The sequence below is a fragment of the Gopherus evgoodei genome, chromosome 7 (assembly GCF_007399415.2).
Source record: "Gopherus evgoodei ecotype Sinaloan lineage chromosome 7, rGopEvg1_v1.p, whole genome shotgun sequence".
Classification (NCBI taxonomy): domain Eukaryota; kingdom Metazoa; phylum Chordata; order Testudines; family Testudinidae; genus Gopherus; species Gopherus evgoodei.
The window spans coordinates 6920745-6943818 of NC_044328.1; the positions used below are offsets into that span (position 1 = coordinate 6920745).

At 44.0% G+C, this 23074-nt stretch overlaps 1 protein-coding gene across 1 annotated transcript in view; it reads left to right on the forward strand.

Annotated features, from left to right (window-relative positions):
* The window catches only part of SORCS3 (sortilin related VPS10 domain containing receptor 3), a 495944-nt gene that overhangs the window by 170189 nt on the left and 302681 nt on the right, over positions 1-23074 (forward strand). Inside the window, exon 2 of the mRNA XM_030570154.1 lies at positions 5704-5771. Within this exon, the coding sequence (XP_030426014.1) occupies positions 5704-5771 (68 nt within the window). The remainder of the gene's footprint in view (positions 1-5703; positions 5772-23074) is intronic.

Sequence of the window (23074 nt, forward strand, 5' to 3'; positions counted from 1 at the left end):
AGGTTGCATTGTCTCATGGGAATTGTAGTTTGGTTGTCTCACATCCCTGTTCTGTCCTATGGGCTGGGCTCCCTGGCTGACTACAATCTCCTATGATGCAATGTGGCCTCCCTTCTGAATGAGCTGCATGGTGCCTCATGGGAGTCACATGACTAGAGGGCATCATGGGAAATTACTTTGGCCACAGAGCTCATCCGTCAGGGGAGAATGGGGGTATCAAGTAAATGATTTGCAACACCCAATTCAATAAACAGAAATGAAACCTTTCAATTCAGGCATATAAAAATTTTTCATTTTGATTGAAGATGCCAGAATGAAACGTCTCTCCATTTCCGGCCCAATATTAGTTGGAGAGTTGTGTGTGGTGAAACATTTTGATATTTCAACTTTTCATCCAAAAAAAAAGAATAATTTTAATATAAAAATTTTGTGCAGGATGGAAATTCTCAGTTTCGCTCAGCTCCAACACTTATCTGGTAGCGAATGGATTGAATGTGCCAACTCCACCTTGCGTAGGGCACCAAACATCCTTTGGTCCCTGATCTCTCCAGATGGGGAAGGATGGAGGCAGCCTGATAACTGTGTGCTGCACAACTGTGCTGGAAACCCAGTGGAAATTGTCTCCGTTGCCTTCTACTTCTCAGGTTGTTGGGGACTGTTGATCCTGGTGTTGGGGGAGTACATGGAATCCCTCCCAAAGCAGGATTGGAAATGCCTTGTTGCCAAACAGTAACTTTTCAGCTTGGAAAAGTGATAACTAAGGGGGAATGTGATAGAGGTCTCTAAAATCATGCTTGATGTCGAGAAAGTAAATAAGGAAGTATTATTTACTCATAACACAAGAACTAGGGGTCATCAAATGAAATTAATAGGCATCAAGTTTAAAACAAACAAAAGGAAGTACTTTTTCACATAATGCACAGTCAACCTGTGGAACTCCTTGCCAGAGGATGTTGTGAAGTCCAAGTTTATAACAGGGTTAAAAAAAAGCACTAGGTAAATTCAAGGAGGATAGGTCCATCAATGGTTATTAGCCAGGATGGACACGGATGGTGTCCCTAGCCACTGTTTGCCAGAAGCTTGGAATGGGCGACAGGGGCTTGATCACTTGGTGATTATGTGTTCTGTAAATTCTCTCTGGGGCACCTGGCCCTAGCCACTGTTGGTAGACAGGATACTGGGCTAGATGGACCTTTGGTCTGACCCAGTATAGCTGTTCTTATGGTAACTTTCCTGGCAGACAAGTTATTTCAGAAATGTGTTGTCCAACCTTTTTTGCCTAGGAGGGTGGTGGTTGTGCAAAGTCTTAAACAGGCCCTGAAGTCTCTTGTGGATAACTGCTAAGTACCATGCCATTTAAAAGCCTGTCTGAAAACAAACTTGTACCTTGGCTGTTTCTTTGTCTGTGATGTATGTCTTGGCTGTATGTATGACATTGCTTTGATAGTTACATTTGCTCCCTTAGTATCACAAGGCAGTGTCATGAAGAAAGGGACTTTCACAGCTTTATTCACAAAGGTTTGTATGTTAGGACTCCCTGCAATCCTCTCTGGTTTTTAAGCTCCCCAACCTATTGTACGTGTTACACGTCTTGACTCTGAAGTGGCTTGTTTCATAAGCGAGAGCTGCGTTTTGTGCTGGCAGAAGCTCCTCCGTTTGCAGTTGTAATATGAGCGTGCCTCCAGCATTGTGTGTCTGTGTGCGTGTTTGTGATTTGTATGTGTGATATGTTGTAGGGACTCTGTTGCATATCGCTAATGCCTCAAGCAACTCCTGTTATTTTCTAGGACCCTATGTGAGGTTTAACAGCTAAGGGATGCTTACATTTCTGCCTTGCTCTCATTTGCAGCATGGTTTCCAGACAGTAAAGGCAGTAGTAGGGCTGGATACTGCTTTATTATGTTGGTGCCAATCCATCTAAATTGATGGCTTTACTCCAGATTTAAATCAGGATGGCAGAGCTGGATTTAGCCCATTAGTGCATAGCCAGCACTGGCCTAGTATTTGCAAGTTTTGCTAATGATAAATTACATACTGTAAGGTACAATTATAATACGCATAAAACCCAGCCAGAGATGTGTAAGGAACAGAGTCCTTACAGAGAGAGTATGAACACAGCATCCATTTGAAATTACAGGGAAAATTAAATGGGCAAAATGTAATTATCCTGTTGGACTCTGTCCAGGATGTTGGGGCTCAATATATCTCATATATCTAAGATCTGATCCAACTCCCATTGACTTCAGTGGAAGCTGGATTGGGTTCCTAAATTGGAAAACAAGTACCATGTCTCTAGAATGAAAATCAAACCTTCAAGTGGCTTTACGTCCAAGGAGAAAAATCGCCCTTCCAGTTCCACAGCGTCTCCTAGCTCTGTGTGGGGCATTGATTCAGGAGTCCAAGGGAAGAGCGCCGTCTCCTGTGTGACTAATGGCACTACCCTTTAAGGGCTCTCATCTAAGTACTGGAGGTGCTGCTTCTCAAATGTGACAAGAGCATTGCCCCAGGGCAATAGGAAGCATTCTAAAAATAAGCTACACTAACCAGGGTACCCTTGAGAAAGTGGGAATCCAACCCCATTGCATCCATCACCCAGCGTGTAATGATGGATAGTGGGACGTTAATCAGGAAAGGCCAACTTGTGCAGCGGCCAGGTGGCTGGGTCGCCACTTCTTGCTGATAGTTCCTCACCTTGTGCGGAAAACTGTGGAGAAGCTTTTAATTTATAGCATGAAGGTATTTTTCTTATTTCCCTACTGCATCACATTGATTTATGGAGTGACCTAACCTAACTCAGATCTGTCCAGCAACTGTTCCTTCACATGCCCCTCCAGAAGTTGCTTAACTTCTATTCTTCCCCTCCCTGCCCCCTGCCGAGTTCTACCCTGGAGGAAATAATGGAGCCAAACAAGAGCAAGAGAGAGAACAGTAACCACAGTATAAAGATGAATGAATGCTTGAAGCAGACATCCCATCCATTAACCTAGGCAGAAGCATGTGCCCTAGGGTCTTTTATAGTTCCCATAGATCTTTTCCCTGTGATATGCTGTCAGTAAGAAGGTACTGCAACCTGGGGTTTGTGACAGTGATTAACATGTTTGCACTTTTCACTTCAGCCTTTAACTCGTTGCCCCACGTAGCTGTTAAGCAAGATAAGGCCAAATTAAGGGCCTGGCCCTGCAAATGCCATGGAGTGTAATGCTTGCTACTATGAGCAGAGCTGGGCAACATTTTTCCAATGAAAAGCCTTTTTATTAGGGGAAAAATGATCTCTTTTTTGAAAATGAAAACTTTGCAAAAGGCTGACCATTTCTCTGAATTTTGCTCGACATTTTATCTAGATCTCTGCAGAAATTTTTTTCATTTGCCAGAAACCTAAATGTTTTCATTTAAAAAAATATTGCCAAAAATATTTGGAAAAGGGCCTCTTTTGAGCCCTGGAAAATGTGGAAACAAGGGTAAGATTTCAAAATTTTGCTCAATTGGAAAAAAAAATATCAGTAGAGCATGGGGCAGGTCTACACTGTCCCTCAGTCAATCTGACTTATGTCGCTCGGGGAGTGAAAAAGCCCCCTCACTTGAGCAATGCAAATTTTGCGCTGTCCACACGGGTGCTTTATCGGTGGGAGATGATCTCCTGCTGACATAGCTTCCACCCCTCACTAAGGTGGAGTAATTATGCCGATGGGAGTATGCTCTCCTGTCGGCACAGAGCGTCTTCACCAGATGCGCTACAGCGGGACAGCTGCGCCGATGTAGCTCTGTACTGTAGACTTGCCCCTGAGGGGTCCCATTAGCTTCAGTTCGATGAATCGCATGGAAAACATTGTGTTAGGCCGCAAAGCCTAGATTTGTAAAGGTATTTAAGCATTGGTCTGCTCTGCTTTTCAACACCTACAAGACTTAGGAGCCTAAGACTTGGTCTACACCTAAAACTTAGGATGGCACAGCTACGTCACCCAGGGATGTGAAAATATTGCACTCCTGAGACTTAGTACTCCTGAGACTTAGCACTCCTGAGCTAGGTAAACCCCAGGGCAGAAGCCTCTGGATTGGCGGAAAAATTCTTCTGCCAACATGGCTACCATCTCTACCTGGACTATATGGCATTGCCTTTTAAATTGGTTGTGTTGCCATGGTGATCCAAGCAATGCCTAGATAGCTTTCATAATCTGGTGTTGGCAGGAGCGTCTTATCTGTAGAGCTATGTGTGCAGGGAAAGAGAAGTGGGAGAAAGAGCAGTTATTGGCACTCTATGTGAGTAATATTATGTGGAGGTCTTATGAGAGGCGGAGGGTACACCGGGCATAATATCTCTACGTGTGATAAGGGGTTTGAGCTCACCAACAACTCCTGTTACACCTTTTAACTTCCAGCACAGCTGACCAAGGCCCTGATTCAGCCAGGTACTTAAACATGTGCTTAACTTTAAGCATGCTTCTCTTCCAGAGAAGAGCAACAAAAATGATTAAAGGTCTAGAAAACAGGACCTATGAGGGAAGATTGAAAAAAATGGGTTTGTTCAGTCTGGAAAAGAGAAGACTGAGAGGGGACGTGATAACAGTTTTCAAATACATAAAAGGTTATTACAAGGAGGAGGGAGAAAAAATGTTCTTAACCTCTGAGGACAGAACAAGAAGCAACAGGCTTAAATTGCAGCAAGGGCGGTTTAGGTTGGACATTAGTAAAAACTTCCTATCTGTCACTGGAATAAATTGCCTATGGAGGTTGTGGAATCTCCATCATTTTTAAGGGCAGGTTAAACAAACACCTGTCAAGGATGGTCGGGTAATATTTAGTCCTGCCATGAGTGCACGGTGGACTAGATGACTTCTCAAGGTCCCTTCCAGTCCTATGATTTTATGCAAGTCCCACTGACTTTAATGGGACTTACGAACTGACTATAAAAGGGGATGAAACAATATCTTAGCTTGAATTTTGGCATGTTCAAAATCTCAATCTGCATTTTGTGCTTTAAACGCATGTCTGCTAAAGGTAAATAGTCCTGGAAATTGCTTGGGGTTATAGCCGTCCCATTTTCCCAATGGTTGGGATAAAGCTTTGGCTATGTTTCTTTTACGTATGGTTCAGGTAATGTTTCCTTACCTGAAACGCTGAGTTTTTGCCCATCATTGATTGTGAAGCCCTTTGCAAGCAGGGAAAATTTTGACCCCAGTCCAGGAGTCTGTTCCCAATTGGGAATGTGAACTCTTACGCCTCAGGAAAGTCTCATAAAAAATAATGGAGCTCAGCATGGGTGCGCAGACTGGTTCAGGGCCTGGACATGAATCCTCTCTCCATTTATCTTTGCTAAGTCTGAGGACTTTCATTGTCAAGTACCTTGGGGAATAAAGAGAGGAGTAGTTGAGTGTGGTTTCTGATTGGGCTACTTAGATAACAAGTTCCATCTCATTCCATTCCTGACCTTGAATAACGACAGCTGTAGAGAAGCCAGCTAACAATGTTAAAGAAATTCTTGTTGGCATGTTTTATTTCAAATGCGAAACATCCCAAGGATTAAAATAAATGTTACTAGTTACGTGGATGCATTGAGCTAATGATTTTCTTTTTACCTACTTGATCCTATAATACCCCAACTTTAATGGATAAATGCTAAGCTCTCCTTTGGGTGATTTCAGATGCATTATATACATAGTTACAAAATCTTAAAGGAAGGTTCTTTTCTTTCTTTCTCCCCTGCAGGTGATTCTCATTCTAACAAAGCTCTACGACTTCAACTTGGGGAGCGTTACTGAAAGCTCGCTGTGGAGGTAAGTAGATTATAGAAATCACAGTGAATGGCAGGGAGCGGTTTGCTAGGCCTCATGTTATACGGGCTACTGAGACCCAGAGAACCTGAATTGGTTGATCTGGGAAAGGTGGGGGACATCAGAATATGCTGGTGAGCTGCTCTGGTAAAACAGTCTTTGTTTGTGAGCTCACTAATTCTGCGCCAGTAAGAGCTGGATGGATGGGTGGTGTTCCTGATACCTGACTGGGACCTAAGAGATCTGGATGTCAGTTCTGCCATAAGTTCCCCGTGGGCCTTCACACACATGGCTGAACCTCAGTAACCTATCTGTTAAATGGGAACAATAATCCCCTCCCCTTTTTTGGCTATGTTATCTTATTTAGATCACTAACTCTTCAGGGCAGGGATTGTCTTTTACTCTGCGTGTGTACAGTGCTAGCACAATGGGGGCTGATCTGAGCTAGGAACTCTAGGCACAGCTAATAATGCAAATAATAAAGATGCCCAGAAGAAAAATTTATTAGAGAGAGGACATGGGGGAATGACATTTGAAAAACGAGAAAATCCAACTCAGACCAGTAAAAACTTGATGGCAAGGAGACTGGTCGTGGCTAAGTGAGAGAGCCCACTTAACTTCTGCATACAGCTGTTGTATTATTATTTGTCTTACCATAGGAGCCATAGACGTGGATCCGGGCCGCACTGTGCTAGGAACTGTACAGACACAAAACTCAAAGGCAGTCCCTGACCCAACGAGCTTTCCCCTTGCATCCAATCCTATCCTGTATTTCTCATATAGTGGCCCAAATCCTGGGCCCACGGATACTTACAGCAAAACTTCCATTGATTCCATCAGGACTAGGATTTGGCTCAGGAATACTTGTTACAGTTGGAGAACTTTTATTTGCAAAGCATGTTTACAGTACAATCAGCTAACTAACCATACCAACCAATCCTCTCTTCCACCTTTGAGCCCCTCTGCCAGGCAGGCAGGTGGTATCACAATTTGGCACCTAGGTGGAGGTGAGCAGAGGTGTGTCTGAAGTCACACAGGGGAATCAGTATCCGAACCGGAATTAGAATCAGGAGTTCCAGGCTCAGCTCACACACCCCCATCTGTTGTTCCATTACTGATTTGGATAGATTAGCCAATATACAGTGAGTTGAGTGCCTTTGGTTGTGCTTTGTTTCTTCTGTGGCCATTTAATGACCGTGTTTTATGCAAGCATTTGAATGCTTTTTTCTCAACAGATTCAAATTGCAGAGACTGGGCTGCAATCCTGCTATGAAATTACAGGGGAATTTAAATAGGCACACAATATATTTTGGCTCATGGAACTACAACTAGGATGTTATATATAATATGCTATGTACAAGTGGGTGTGGGTGTGTGGATGTGTATGTGTCACACACAATTATAAGTGTATGTTAATAATAATATATATATATATACACACAGGCTTACAGACAGCATATAAATACGTGCACCAGCTGGGGATCTTGACATCTGTATTTCCACCTGTTCTGCAGAATGGAAGAGTCTTAAACTGAGCGAAGTGGTTTTTCAATGGTATGCACAGTACAGGGCAAAAGAAATTTTCAAGGACCAGGACTATACGTCACTGTTATACCCATTATAGTGTGTTTATTGTTAACTTTCAACAAGAATTATTAGTAACGCTGCCAGTCAGTCCATGGTAACTCTCTGTTACTGGATGTGTCACTTCTGCACAGACACTCTGTTGTCCTTCTTTCCACCCAGGCTTTTTGATGTCTTTGTTCTCCTTTTAACTTTAAAGTCACTTTTGTAAGATCATTTCAGGAGCATTACCGGATGGGGGCTAACCATGCAGCGGAGTCAGTTAATGCATTAGGAGTTAATTGTTCATAACAGCTCTTGAAACTTCTTGACTTGCTTGGCACTCTAAAGCCTAATTGCACTATACCATGGTAATCTGCAAATGTATAAATAATCATGAAACTAAGAGGGAACACAGCCGTTTTCACTTACCTCGTACTTTTCAGGGTCTTTAAGTCTTGAAAACTTTTGCCTTGCACCTAACAAGTACAAATGACACAGTAATTATACTTTAAGCATAATTACCATGCAATCTGCTCTGCATAAATAATGTAACGAGCCAGCAAATCCTGCCTTAATGCCAAGAAATTGCAGCCGCATTTGAGCTGTGCGAAAAGGTGATAGTGACATTCCTCTTGAAGTGGTTTTTTTGGGGGGGTGAGGCGATGGGGCTGGTTTCGGAGACGAAGGTCTGGATTAGCCATCAGCTCAAACTAAACGTTTCCAAGTAGGTCTTACAGCTCATAAAGAAGATATGCTAAAAACACAGAATGCTTTGTGAAACCCATTTTAACATTGTCTGGGACAATCCATCTAGTTTGCAGCAGAGATTAGAGTGGTAGATTATGACATGAAGTGGGTTCTTGTGGCTAGAACAGGGGTGGGCAAACTTTTTGGCCTGATGGCCACATCTGGGTATGGAAATTATGTGACAAGCCATGAATGCTCACAAAATTGGGGTTGGAGTGAAGGAGGGAGGTGAGAGCTCTGTCTGGGGGTGTAGGCTCTAGGGTGGGACCATAAATGAGGAGTTCAGGGTATGGGAGGGGTCTCCAGGCTGGGGGTTAGGGTATGGGGGGTGCAGGCGGTGAGGGTTCCTGCTGGAGGTACAGGCTCTGGGGGTGGGGCTAGTGATGAGGGATTTGAGGTGTAGGAGGGTGTTTGAGGCTGGGACTGAGGAGTTTGGAGGGCAGTAGAGGAATTAGGGCTCGGGCAGGGGATTGGGGCACAGGAGGGAGTCAGGGGTGCATGCTCCAGGCGGTGCTTACTTCAAGCAGCTCCTGGAAGCAGCAACATGTCCCTTCTCTGGCTCCTACATGGAGGCACGGCCAGGTGGTTCTGCGCGCTGTCCCATCCGCAGGCACCACCCTGCAGCTCCCATTGGTCACAGTTCCCAACCAATGGGAGCTGCGAGCAAGGCGCTTGGGGCAGGAGCAGTGCGCTGAGCCCCTGGTTGTCCCTAAACATAGGAGCTGGCGGGATGACACGCCGCTGCTTCCATGAGCTGCGGCATGCGCATGCCAAGTGGGTGTGGCCCCAACTCCCCTCCCCAGCGGGAGCTTGAGGGGCAGATTAAATTGGCTGGCGGGCCAGATGTGACCTGCAGGCCAGTTTGCCCACCTCTAAGCTAGATCAAGGGATTAGGAGTCAGGACTCCTGGGTTCTGTTCCAATTTCCAGTCAGGAGTGAATTCTAGTGGTTAGAGCAGGAGACTGGGAGTCACGACTCCTGGGTTCTAATCCCAGTTGATTTGCCTGGTGATCTTGGGTAAACCCCTGTGCCTCAGTTTTCCCATCTGAAAAATGCAGAATAAAAAAGGTTTCATTAAGGCTTGTAAAGTGCTTTGAGTTCCTCTCATGGAAGGTGTTACAGAAATGCATAATCTTTATTAATAATGGCATATTCAATAGTAAGAATAAACTGAGAAATACTCACATATATCATGATATCTGAGCTCCTACGAGGTTTAAAATAATCATAACAAGAATGTACAGGGGCTCCTGGATTTTTCTGTTTTCTGAGGCTAGGGCATGTTCCTGCAACTACACAATAGTTCTGCTCTCCTAGACAATAGTACTCCTTGATCCTGGCTCTGAATAGTCAGCAGACCGGTCAGTTTCCAGAAGAGAAGGACTCTTATGGAAGACAGCAGTAAACCATCTACTAAAGCTTCAAAGGCGGTGAGAATAGGAAACCGTGCAATATTGTCTCCAGATATGGGCTTCATACTTCATTCTTCATGCACCAGTAACTGCACCTGAATTCCCTCTTGCTCCTTGGGAGTTTAGAACGAGAGGCTGCTTTTAATGGGAAAACTGCACTGCAATAGAAAAGCTATTCTAAACCCTGCATCTAAATACAAAGACAAGTAAATCAATAGGAAAATGTCCTGAGTGTAATTAAAAAAAAAAAAAAAGAAGAAAGAATTGACAGTCAGTTTGGATGCTGCTCTGCTAACTGTGATGTTGGTTAAGTCAGAGCAGATGATACTCAGCATTCAAATGAAGGAATAGAGGCATTGTTGAAGCCTTGTAAATGTTTTCATTTTTTAAAATAATTTTTCATTTTATTTTGGGAATATTGTGGTGTGGCTTATTTTTTTTTCTTTTTAAGTTTTATCCTTTTTAGCAATTTTTGCAATGGAGAAGGGCGATGAAAGGGATCAGGTCCGGTCCTGGGAGAACTGTGCTGGAGGTGGTGTGATGCAGAGCAAGCTGGCTCCTCAGTCACCCAGCAATGGCTGATCCTGTCCAACGAGGCTGGGCCCAAGCCCAGGCCCCTGTTTTAGTTGTTGTGATCTAGCGTGTGGGGTTGCAGCACCACTGGGCTTTGGCCTGGCTGCTTCCCCATCATGATGACATATGGGCGCGAAGCCAAATTTGAGTGAGTGGTACTGTGACCCTGTATGCCAGGTTGCAATGCCACTAACTCAGATTTGGCCTGGTCATTCCTACCCGCTCCCCATCTCATGTTGGAGGGATGGCCAAACCTGGGTGACACTGCCACTATGCGCTAGGCTGTACAACCCAGAGCAAGGAGCCGGGCCCAGCCGCATGGGACAGAAGCCACAGGAGCTGCTGCTGCAGGGTGAGGGTTTTTAAAAATATTGTTTCTGGTTTTACAGTGTATTATATTGTATCTGTGAAATACACTGGGCTCTTGGCCTTGCTTGTAACAGATTGGTCTAGGGGTCCCCTACTCCAATATCTGGTTCTCTGGTCAGTACCTGTTACTTCAGAGGAAGGTACAAGAAAACATCACCATGAACCGAACCCTCTCAGGACTGGTCTATGCTAGAAAATTAGATTGACAGAGCGGTGTTGCTCAAGGATGTGAAAAATCCATCCCTGTGAGCAGCACTGTTAAGCCAGCTAAGTCCTCGTGTCAATAGGCTAGGTTGATAGGAGAATTCTTCCTTTGACATAGCTACTGCCTCTTAGAGAGGTTGATAGCTTACGATGAGAACCCCTCCCATTGGCATAGGTAGTGTCCACGATGAAACACGACAGCAGCATTTAAAGCACAGGCGTGCACTTTCCAAACTGCTGGGGGGTGCTCGACCTCCAACTCTGCTCCAGACCCTGCCCCCACTCCACCTCTTCCCCCAAGATCCCACTTCTGCTCTGTCTCTTCCTGTCCCCACTCCACCTCTGCCCTGCCTCTTCCCCCCCCCAGTGTGCCGTGTCCTTGCTCCTCTCCCCTCCCTTCTAGCCTTCTGCACACCACGAAACAGCTGATTTCGGCGGGTGGGAGGCATGGAAAGGGAGAAGGAGGGGTTGATTGGTGGGGCCCGCCGGTGGATGGGAGGCACTGGGGTGTTGTAGAGGGGAGCTGATCACCCACCATTTTTTTCCGCTAGGGGTGCTCCAGCTCCAGAGCACCCATGGAGTTGGCGCCTATGATTTCAGGTGTGGCCAACTACTAAGTTTGTGGTTGGCTGATGTCCTGAAACCTGAGGGTTTCTATCACTTACAGGCCCTGAGCTAGGGGTGTGAGTCCTCTGCATGTGTAGACATACTAGCTCGAACTCTCCTTGAGCTAGTATGATTATAAATAGTAGTGTAGCCATGGTAGTGGCAGCTACCGTGGCTACACTGCTATGTGTAGTCATGTTAGCTCAAGGAAAGCTAGCATGAGTAAGTGTTCATGAGCCAGGGAATCACACCCTACCTTATAATGCAAACATGGAAGTTCTTATTATCTAGATAAACAGGGTGATTTAAAAAAAAATTCTGTGAAAACTGTATTTTGCCAAACATTTTTTTTTTAAATAACCATATGTTCTCTGGTGGAAAAAAAGTTTTTGCTTTCCATTGACTTTTTTTTTTCATAAAAAAACTTAAAAAATGTAATCCAAAAAATTCATTCTGAAATGTTGCCATAGAACCTCCTGCTCCCATTCTCCTTTATGGACCAGGGGGCTAGTCAGACTTCAGCTCCCATGGTGCACTGTGGCCATGCCACTGCCAGGATGCACCATCTCCCCGTGCTAGAAGAGGAAACAGTGGTGATGGGAGATGGAGTCCAATCAGGGATCCTGGCCTATGGAGGAGTATGGAAGCATGAGGTGCTTGAACTACAACACCCATGGAGCATTGCAGCAACTTTGCATAATCAAAATATTTTGCTTTTCTGTTTCCCTCTGGAAATTTGGACTTTTCTGTTGAGGGTAGGGAGAATCTGACCAGTGACTGATTTATATCTTTAAGCCTGGTGGTTCATAGCATTTCACTTCTAGTTTTCACTTCTAGTTTTTTCCCCCGTCTAGTAAAAAGGTGGAAGTTCAGATTGTCTTCATGAATGTCTCTCTTTTTTTGTTAATTTTGGCCTCAGATATATCTTATGGCATGGAGTTCCACAGGTTAACTATGTATTATGGAAAAAAGAAATCCTTTCATCAGTTTAAAGTCTGTTGCCTTTGTTTCACTGCATATGCCCTTGTTCTTGTACTGAGAGATTGGGTAAACAGACGCAACTGATTCCATAGTTATATTCTATAACTCTATCATGTCCCTTTTTTTATTTGTCTCGTCTCTCAAATAACATCTGTCTTTCTCCTTCTTCTTTATATAGAAGCTTCTAATCTTCTAGCCACATCCTGCTCTGTTTCTGCTAGATTATTTTTGAGATAGGGTGGCTAGAAGTGAACATAACATCTGGATGAGGGTGTACCATGGCCATGATAATACTTTCAGTATTTTCTATGCCATTTTTTATACAGCCTCCCGTGTGTGTGTGTGTGTGTCTACCACTATGGATTGAACAGATATTTCTGTTGAGTTTGCTATAATATCAGCCATGTCTCTTTTCTGAATTGTTACTTAATTTAGAACTTAGGAGTTATTTGTACTGTGGTAGACAAATCCCTGACCTAAAAAGTTTACAATCCAAATATAAGACAAGGGACATCAGTGTGACACAAGAACAGAGACCAGACACGGGAATCACAAGGCAGCATTGAGATATTTATGATCGGCATGATAAGCAGTGACCACACACCCCCGGCTTTATTAAGCAACAGGGAGTCACTCAGATTATTCCTTCCAATGTGCCTGACTTTGTATATGTCAAAACTGAATTTCATCTGCTATTGTGTTGCCTATCCAGTGTAGGTCCTCCTGGAGTTGTGTTGCCTATCCAGTGTAGGTCCTCCTGGAGTTCTTCACCTCCTTCTTTGGTCATGATTAATATAAATAACATTGTCCATTTTTCAGGTATCTAAAAGGGTGTCATCAGGAGGAGGGAGAAAACTTGTTCACCTTGGCCTCCAATGGTAGAACAAGAAGCAATGGACTTAAACTGCAGCAAGGGAGATTTAGGTTGGACATTAGGAAAAAGTTCCTAACTGTCAGCGTAGTTAAACACTGGAATAGATTGCCTAGGGAAGTTGTGAAATCTCCATCGCTGGAGATATTTAAGAGTAGGTTAGATAAATGTCTATCAGGGATGGTCTAGACAGTATTTGGTCCTGCCATGAGGGCAGGGGACTGGACTCGATGACCTCTCGAGGTCCCTTCCAGTCCTAGAGTCTATGAGTCTATGAGTCTATGAGTCCCTTTGGCCCATGTAGTTAGTTTGTATCTGGGGCTTTGTAGAGTTATTTCAATTAGGAGGAGAAATTGATGATACAAGTTGGGTATATACTTTGGTATACCCTTGTTTGTTTACAAAAAAAGTCCACAGAATGCTGTTTCCATGAACATGTTAGAAACAAACAGCAGCTTCCTTGCTCAGAAATCCTCATGTCTGCATAAGAATGGCCATACTGGGTCAGACCAATGGTCCGTCTAGCCCAGTATCCTATCTTCTGACAGTGGCCAGTGCCAGATGCTTCAGGGAGAGCGAGCAGAACAAGGCAATTTATCCAGTAATCCATCCCCCATCATCCTGTCCCAGTTTCACACAGTCAGATGTTTAGGAACACTCAGAGCATGGAGGTGCATCCCTGACCATCTTAGCTAATAGCCATTGATGGACCTATCCTCCATGAACTTATTTAATTCTTTTTTGAACCCAGTTATTCTTTTGGCCTTCGCAACATCCCCTGGCAGTGAAATCCACAGGGTGACTACATTGGGTGAAGAAGTACTTCCTTTTGTTTTTTTTTAAAACCTGCTTCCCATTAATTACATTGGATGACCCCTGGTTCTTGTGTTCCATGAAGGGGTAAATAACACTTCCTTATTCACTTTCTCCACACCATTCATGATTTTATAGATCTCCATCATACCCCCTTCAGTCATCTCTTTTCCAGGTTGAACAGTCCTAGTCTTTTTAATCCCTCCTCATATGGAAACTATTCCACACTCTCTAATAATTTTGGTTGCCCTTCTCTGTACTTTTTTCCAATTCTAATGTATCTTTTATTGATATGAGGTGCCCAGAACTGTGCACAGTATTCAAGGTGTGGGCATACTATGGATGTATACAGTGGCATTATGATGTTTTTCTGTCTTATTATCTATCCCTTTCCTAATGGTTCCTAACATTCTGTTTAGCATGTTTGATTTCTGCTGCACATCGAGCGGGTGTTTTCAGAGAACTATCTACTATGTCTTGAGTGGTATCAGCTAATTTAGATCCCATCGTTGTGTGTGTGTAGTTGGGATTATGTTTTCCAACGTGCATTAGTTTGCACTTACCAACACTGAATCTCATCTGTCTTTTTTTTTTCCCCAGTCACCCAGTTTTGTGAGATCCCCTTGTAACTCTTTGCAGTCATCTTTGGACTTAAAGTGTCTACCACTCTGGTGAGCTTTGTGCCCATGAAGCCCTGTCTGTCTGCTTATTCTCAGGGTTATGCTAACAACTGGTTCTCCAGGCTTTCTGCCCCTTAATGCACAAAGGCTAATTTAAAAATAAGGTCGTCATAGCTACGTAGTCATGGGAGTGAAAAACTCATCTCCATGGCCAACATTGACCTAATTCCCCCGTGTGGATGCTGCAGTGTTGATGGAAGAATGTAGGTGTAGGCCATGTCTATGCTACCAGGTTATGGCAGCATAGCTATGGCAATGTAACTATACCAGTATAGTCTCCATAGTATAGAGAAGCCTACGGGCTATAAAACCAATAAACAGGAAACACTCAGTCCTCATGGCTTAGCTCTGACCTGCCAAGTCTCTTGGGCAGTTCTTCCATTGTTTGTATCTCTTTTTACCACAGCAAGGGGCTTAACTAGGGTGGCCAGATGTCCCAATAAAATTGGGACCGTCCAAATATTTAGATGTTTGTCCCCCACGTCCTGACCGATCTTGGTCGAGACACAATTTGTTCCGATATTTCGCTCCGTTGGCAGCACTCGGCTTTTTTTTTTCTCTCCACTGACAGCACTCGGGTTTTGTTTTTTTTTTTGCTCCGCCGGCGGACCCTACCCTCCACGTGTCCCAATATTTTCTTCCTCTCATCTGGTCACCCTAGGCTTAACTATTCCTCCCATTGAATCTAAAAGAGCATGCACGGCACATTCATTGATTTTAGCAAGATCTGTGATTGTATTTGGCTCATAGGGGATTCCCTGTGAATGGCAGTCATTAGGTTCTTTCAGAATAAGAGTAATTTTGTTTCTTCTGCAAATGTTGCCACCTCACTGCTCACACCCTTTTCCAGATCATTAATACATACACTAAACACACAGATTGATTTCAGTAGGTGTCCTATCTGTGAGCTGGCACATTGGGAATAAGAGACCAGGGTCAGGAGGCTGATCATGTGATTGCCAGCTAATCTTGTGATTTTCATCCCTATTATCTGGGAGGTAGATTAAACCTGACCCAGGTGAGTTTGAGCCCCCAGCTTCCTTAAAGGGCCAGCTGTCCTTGTGGCAGTAAGGTGCTACTTAGCTCGTGTAACGATGGCAGAATGGGGCCTTAATATAAACTGCCCGATAAAGATGGATCTCAACCTCTCTTCCTCTTTTGGGCTATGAAGTATAGCACATAATGCTTATATATTTCTGATTACAGTGTTGCAGTTTTGCTTTAATTTGCTGTATTGAAATGAAACTCGTGGACTGCAGTCATGACAATATTATAACAACGCCAGGGGATGTAATGTGTTACACTTTTTTATGATCAAACTCATAATGTATATTACATTGCCACTTTCCAACACACATTGTTTTCCAGAGGATTATATTCATGCATCATATAATGCAGCTTCATCCATGTTTAAGAACGATGAACTCAGACTGGAACAAATGCAGAAAAGGGCCACTAGGATGATCAGTGGACTGGAGAGCCTATCGCTCAAGAGGAGACTTAAGGAACTTGGCATGTTTAGCCTAACAGAACAATGGATGAGGGGAGATATGGTTTCCCTCTAGAAATACTTCAGTGGGATAAATATCAGGGAGGGAGAAGAGATATTTAAGTTAAGGGTCAATGTTGGCACCAGAGCAAATGGATGTAAATTAGCCATTAATACATCTAGGTTTGAAATTAAATTACCAATCAGAGGAATGAAGTTGTGGAACAACACTCCAAAGGGAGTAGAGGGGGCAAAAAACCTAACTTGTTTTAAGACTGAGCTTGATTAGTTTATGGAGGGGATGGTATGATGAAATTTCCTACAATGGCATATGGCCCATCCGTGACTCTGTTATCAAATATCTCCCACAACCGGAGATGGAAAACTAGATGGAGAGGGTTTTGAGTGACTTCAGAGAATTCTTTCCATGGCGTCTGGCTGGTGGGTCTCATCCACATGCTCAGGGTCTGACTCATCGCCATATTCGGGATCAGAAGGAATTTTCCCCAGGTCAGACTGGCAGAGACCCTGGAATTTTTTGGTCTTCCGCTGCAGCATGGGGCATGGGTCACTTGCTGGTTTGAATTAGAGTAAATGGTGGATTCTCTGTAACTTGCAGTATTTACATCAAATTTGAGGACTTCAGTAAAACTCAGCCAGAGGTTAGAGGCCTAGTATAAGAGTGAAGGTCTATGGCAGGGGTCGACAACCTTTCAGAAGTGGTGTGCTGAGTTTTCATTTATTCACTCTAATTTAAGGTTTCATGTGCCAGTAATACATTTTAACGTTTTTAGAAGGTCTCTTTCTATAAGTCTATTATATATAACTCAACTATTGTTGTATATAAAGTAAACAAGGTTTTTAAAATATTTAAGAAGCTTCATTTAAAATTAAATTAAAATGCAGAGCCCCCCAGACCGGCCAGGACCCGAGCAGTGTGAGTGCCACTGAAAATCAGCTTGTGTGCCGCCTTTGGTACGCGTGCCATAGGTTGCCTACCCCTGGTCTATGGCCTGCAATGTGCAGGAGGTCAGACTAGATGATCATGATGGTCCCTTCTGGTCCTAAAGTCTATGAGTCACCTTCTGGCAGCCAATTCATCAAAGAGTTCTAATACTGCTATTAGCCAATTGAGGTCCTCTAGTAGTTCAAAACCTGGTTTTGGAACAAAGCATCAGTTCTGTTCCTCATGCTACATGTGGGAAGTTTTTAGGTGATGACCATTAGCATCTGTGTTTATTCTACCATGGATTTGTTACAGTATGCATCAGAAATTTGATTCCTCGTCAAGAAAACAGAGTGGAAGGGCTGCACCAGCAAAGACTTGGAACCCATCTCTCCAATATCACACTAGGGAACAGGCCAGCTGGGTGAAAGCTCTGACCAAGAGGATAGGCATTTGGAGGACTCTGACAATTCATGTGAGGATGATCACTGCTGTCTTCCTTCAAAGCCTCCATCACCTTTCTACACCGCAGTGCTAACCTCTCACATCTCGGTAAAGATTGCATACTTGTAAAGTAATTTGACTCTTAGCTGCTTCTGAGATCTCTCTTTCCTCATCCGACCGGCTACCACGAGATTATCTTTGGCTGAGAGAATGAGCTTTTGGTTAGCTATTGACCCAAGAAGTCTAGTGCTATATCTTATGAGTCCACAGGCTTATGCCAGGCTTATGTCTATTCTATGAGACCACCCGATCCATCTCCTTGTCAGGGCAGCGCGGTTCTCTACAAGACAATTTCTCATGCTTTCCTCAGTCTAATTTGAGTCTTAAGAGATGGAAGTTCTACCACTTTTCTAGGCAGACTATGCCACAGGCTACATAGCACATTCCACTCTCCTGGCATTCAGCCTCAATATTTCTTTTCTCCATTTTGTACTATTACTCCTACTTACAACATACCGCCTGTTATGTGCCATGCCAAATATTTCCTCTACCTCCTTGGGGTTAACATCCTGGGAAGCTTTGAGGGATGTACTCATACCCCGTGTTGTCTCCCCATCTTCTACCCATGCTGCATGTATTTAGCTCTTTTGCTGTTTCCTTGTAAGTCAACACTGTGGAAAAATCCTATCATACATAAAGTCATGCTTTATATTAAGGCTCTGTTTATAAAGGGTTAATAAATGATGAATAGATGTTTTACTAAATGGTTAATCGATTATTATAGAGTCCAACAGGTCAATAGGTTGCTTATAACTATCCATAACATATACAAGTCCTGTCTAAAACATGCTTATACTATCTATGAATCATTTATTAACCCTTTGTATACTGTATATAAATGGAACCTTAATATAAGGTGTGACCAAATTTAATAGAAAACCTTTCTATGGGTTTTTGGAACCATCCTATTGAATGTAATAGGGAATTCTAATGCTACTGTGAAATTCTAAAGGATGGTTAAAAAGGTCTAAAGAAAAGTAGCATGGGCTAGTGGATAGATCATTCATTCAGCTTGGAGCCAGGAAACCTGGATTCTATTCCCAGCTCTGCCACTGCTGTCACTTGGGAAAATCAGTTTCTTCCTGCATGCCTCTGTTTCTCTCGCTGTTCGTCTGTCTTGCCTATTTAGTTTGCATACTTTTGGGGGCAGAGACCAGCTAAGACTATTTGTGCGTGCAGCATCTAGCACAAGGGGGCCCAATTTTGTGTTGGGGCCTCTAGATCAGTGCTTCTCAAAGCCGGTCCACCGCTTGTTCAGGGAAAGTCCCTGGCGTGCCGAGCCGATTTGTTTACCTGCCGCATCTGCAGGTTCCGCTGATCGCGGGTCCCACTGGCCAGGTTCACCGCTCCAGGCCAATGGGGGCCACGGGAAGTAGCGTGGGCTGATGGATGTGCTGGCCGCCCTTCCTGCAGCCCCCATTGGCTTGGAGCGGCGAACCACGGCCGGTGGGAGCAGCAATTGGCTGAACCTGAGGATGTGGCAGATAAACAAACCGGCCTGGACCACTGGGGCCTCCCTGAACAAGCAGCGGCCCGGCTTTGAGAAGCACTGATCTAGATGATACTGAAATACAAGTAATAATGGTAAAAATTGCATTTTCAGTTGTATTCTCTAAGATTAAGAAAGATTTCTATGGAATTCTATTGGTTTCCTCCCTGACATTCTGTAAGGGAGGAACAGGCAGGCTCAAACCGATCCTCTCTGGAGCTTCCTTCTTTCAGCAAGCAATAAGGCTAATGTTATGTCACGGGTGGATGGAGAGGCACAATGACACAGTGCAAACTCAGCGGTTGTTTTATCACTCAAGAAAAGGTGACCCAGTGGACATGCTAATTAGATCATTCCCATCTGCATGTTGTAAAATGCTGGTGCACAGACCTGCGTCCCAGCACTGGCCTCCTTCCTCGATTAGGCTGCCTCAGCCATCCCGTTCCAGGAAGCTCATTTGTCTTCCACAAGTCAGGCTGCCGGCTGGTCCATTTGTTTTGTCGCCTAATTGTTCTATCAATGACCTTTCCACACGATGGTGGTTTTATAAAACATGGACCTTTTGGATTTATTAATATTTTGTTTGCCAAGAAAGCCCTGAGACTAATTGCCGAGACTTCCTAGAAGATATTAGTTTACAAATTTTAATGACACTCATGATTTATTAATATGCTTCCCTTTGCATCTGCTCATCTCTATTCCTTGGTGGAATTCCTGCTGAATCCAAGCAAATTAATAAAAACAAAACTGCATATTGTAATGGCATTTTAGCTAGGCTGTTAATTAAAAGCTTTCCGCTCCTATTCACTCTGCTTTTTTCGTATCTGTTAGTCTCTGATGGGTTTGGGCCGAAAGCAAGTTCTGTATCAGAATCTCAATATAGTAAGGGTATGTGTGGTGGGTTTCTTGGGGTGCAACCTGGAACTGGGATACTGCTGACATACTAACCTGGGCTTCCTTTCACACTGTGATGCTGTAACAAGCTGCAAACCCCTCTGGGTCCTGCGCTCATACAGCCGTCTACAGACAGGGACACACCCAGCTGGGTCCTGCGCTCATACAGCCGTCTACAGACAGGGACACACCCAGCTGATTACATGAATGCTTTCGCCAGCCACCTCATGAATCAATGATAAAGAGGCTGCAGCAATTCCCCCCTGTTCCCCAGCCTAAAACACCAGAGCTGTTCTGTCTTGCTCTGGTCAGAACCCTCACCAGAGTAACTTTCTCACTCTGTCCAACCCTCCCTCAATGTGGAGAGCACATGCACCAACCCTTGTTCCTGAGCAGATGTTCTTTGCACTTCAAGCAACACATTGTTTTAGGTTAAAAAATGTAAAACAGATTTATTAACTGCAGAAAGATAGATTTTAAGTGAGTGTAAGTAGTAAGCGTACAGATCAAAGTTGGTTATCTAAGAAATAAAAAGTAAAATCGCAATCTGAGTTCTACAGACTAGACAGGATGTAGATTAAGTGGAGTATCCCCCTGCTAGACAATACAGGCAGGTCACAGATCTTCCATACATGGGCTAGAAATCCCTTCTGCCTGGGACCACCTCCCCAGTTCAGTCTTTGTCCTTCAGACATGCTTCCAGGTGTTGAGTTGGGAAGGGATTGAGGCCAAATGATGATGTCACTTACCTCTTTAATAGCTTCTTCTAGCGTGTTGGAAAGATCTTTTGCTGTGATGTGAGTCAAACAGTCTCCATTGTGTATGTGCTCTCTCTGAGAGGTTTCCATTGTACATGGTTCCTGGGGTGATCCTTGTGAGTGTGTATATTCCCCTTAATGGGCCATCAACGCTGTCTGGCCTCTCCATTGTTGAACATGAAATGCTTGTTGTGGGTGTTTCCAACTTCGCAACCTATTTCAGTGACACATGTGTAGCAAAACCCCCATGACTTCACATACAATGGCAACGTATACAATCCAACGGGACATTAAGGTTCAACAGATCAAGGCTTTTAGAATGATATCTCACAAGGCATACTTTGTACAAAACATATCCTAATTCTATCACCATGGTATGTATGGGGGTGCCAGGGTGTTGCTTTGGGGTACAGAGGTTTCACAGTATGCTTGCGTTATTTTGTTCCTAATGCACATAGGAGCCTGAGTGTAAGTATTTGTAACTTGCTGGTCAGTGAGTGTTACATGTCCCCCCTCTGTGCCTGAACCCCAAACAGTGTGGGTCAGTTACAGCCCTCTGCTTGTGAACCTGGCTCTAAAGAGCTCCACCTGGCTCAAGGTGTTGGAGAGTTCAGTTCTGGAAGTCCTGACTTCAGTTCCTGGTGATGGATATTATACATACATTTTTCTTGACTAATTTGCACATAAAATGAACATGGAAATGTCCGGTGGTACGTGTGTTAATCACAAGTACATGTATAATAGGGTTGTTTGTGTGTGCATATCAGGCTTGCAAAGTGCCTACATATAGCGGGGTGGTCACCTGCTCCCTGCCTGAAAGGGTTAAAAGCCAGCACTGGGAGAGGGCTGGGGCTGGGAACCTTAGGCTGGGTCGATTTGGGAAGCAGCCACAGTTGGGCCATGCCCCAATCAGGCCGCAGCTGGCCCTATATAAGAGGGCAGTGGACCAGGGAGCACTCAGTCTCTCTCTGCTTTCAGAGGGGGTGGGGAGGCCTGGCTGCTGGGAAGAGGCAAGAATGGGGAAAGGCCAGAGGAGCTGGGGAGCTCCAGGCTGGCAACTCCCCAGGCTGCAGGGCCTTGTCCAAGGCCCAATAGAGGTACTTGGTTGAAGAGAGAGGCAGCAGGTCCAAAACCCCCTTGCCTGTGACGAGTGGCTTATACTGCAGTCTGCCCCAGGGAGCAGGGGCCAAGTGGTGACAGTATAGGCATAGCCTACGACTGAGGTGAGGTGAGGTGGGGATAGGGGGTGGGGGTGTTTGTTCCCTGGGGATGGGAGACCCTGAGACCCCAGATAACAGGGCACCGGAGTCCTGGGCAGGACACAGGGGCCAAGCAGCAGTGGGACACTGGCCTGCAGAGGGTGCTTCAAGGCTGGAAAAGCTAATTCCCAGGGTGACAGCAGGAGGTGCCACAGGGGTGAGTCCTACATGCCTACACTACACAATTCAGAAAATTGGGGCCTAAAACTGTGAAGGCAAATATCCAGCTTTCCTATTCCTATGCTTACTCCGTGCAACCGGAAGAAGTGACCAATGTGAGGGACTCAAGGCCAAAATAAGTTTTCCCTGGGAATCTCAAATACTTTTCAAAAGTTAGTAAAAGTAGAACCCTTGACTTTTAAAATTCCTCCTGTCCTGTAGGAAGAGAGAGATTCCTGTCTTACAGGATCTCCCTGCTCTTCACCAGAATTTGCTCTGCAAAGAAGGAAATGCCCTGCTGACAAGATGTAATTTTGAAATGGAGCTTGGTGGTCTTCTTCAGTGAATGTTAAATTAATTGGAAAATACATTTTCCAAGACACCAAAACAATTCGTGAATTTAGGTTGACTTTGGTGAATAGTTTCGGATAAGAAAAATGGATTTTTGTCAGTAAAGTCAAAATGGCTTGTTCATTTTGAAATGAAACGTTTTGACTTTTCATTTCAAAATGCTTTACTTAGAAATTAGCTATATTTTTAAAAGGTTCAAAACACACACAAACAATTCAAAAAATGAAGAAAAATCACTTTGCATCAAAATACAACCCCAAAATGAAATGAAACAAAAGCCTGAAAAAGTTCATTTTTGTTTTGATTTTTTTCCTTTCATTTTGGGTTTCTTTGGATCCTAACTTAATTTTTTTTTTGATTATTCATTTGGTGGGGGGAAAAAATGGAGGAAAAAAAAACAGTTTTGGTTTGAAACTAATCAATTTCCACCTCTTCCTCCTCCCTCTCCCAGATGTAGTGAATTGGGGGAAGAACTGGAAAATCAGTTATTCACTCAGCTCTATTTTAAAGATCCAGAATGGCATTGTTATCCCTGTTTTACAGCTAGGAAAGCAGAAGGCTAGAGTTTTTAAACCATGCTATGAAATGTGCTATATTTAATGCAGTGTTCTGTATTTGTTAATCAACTCTAGCAT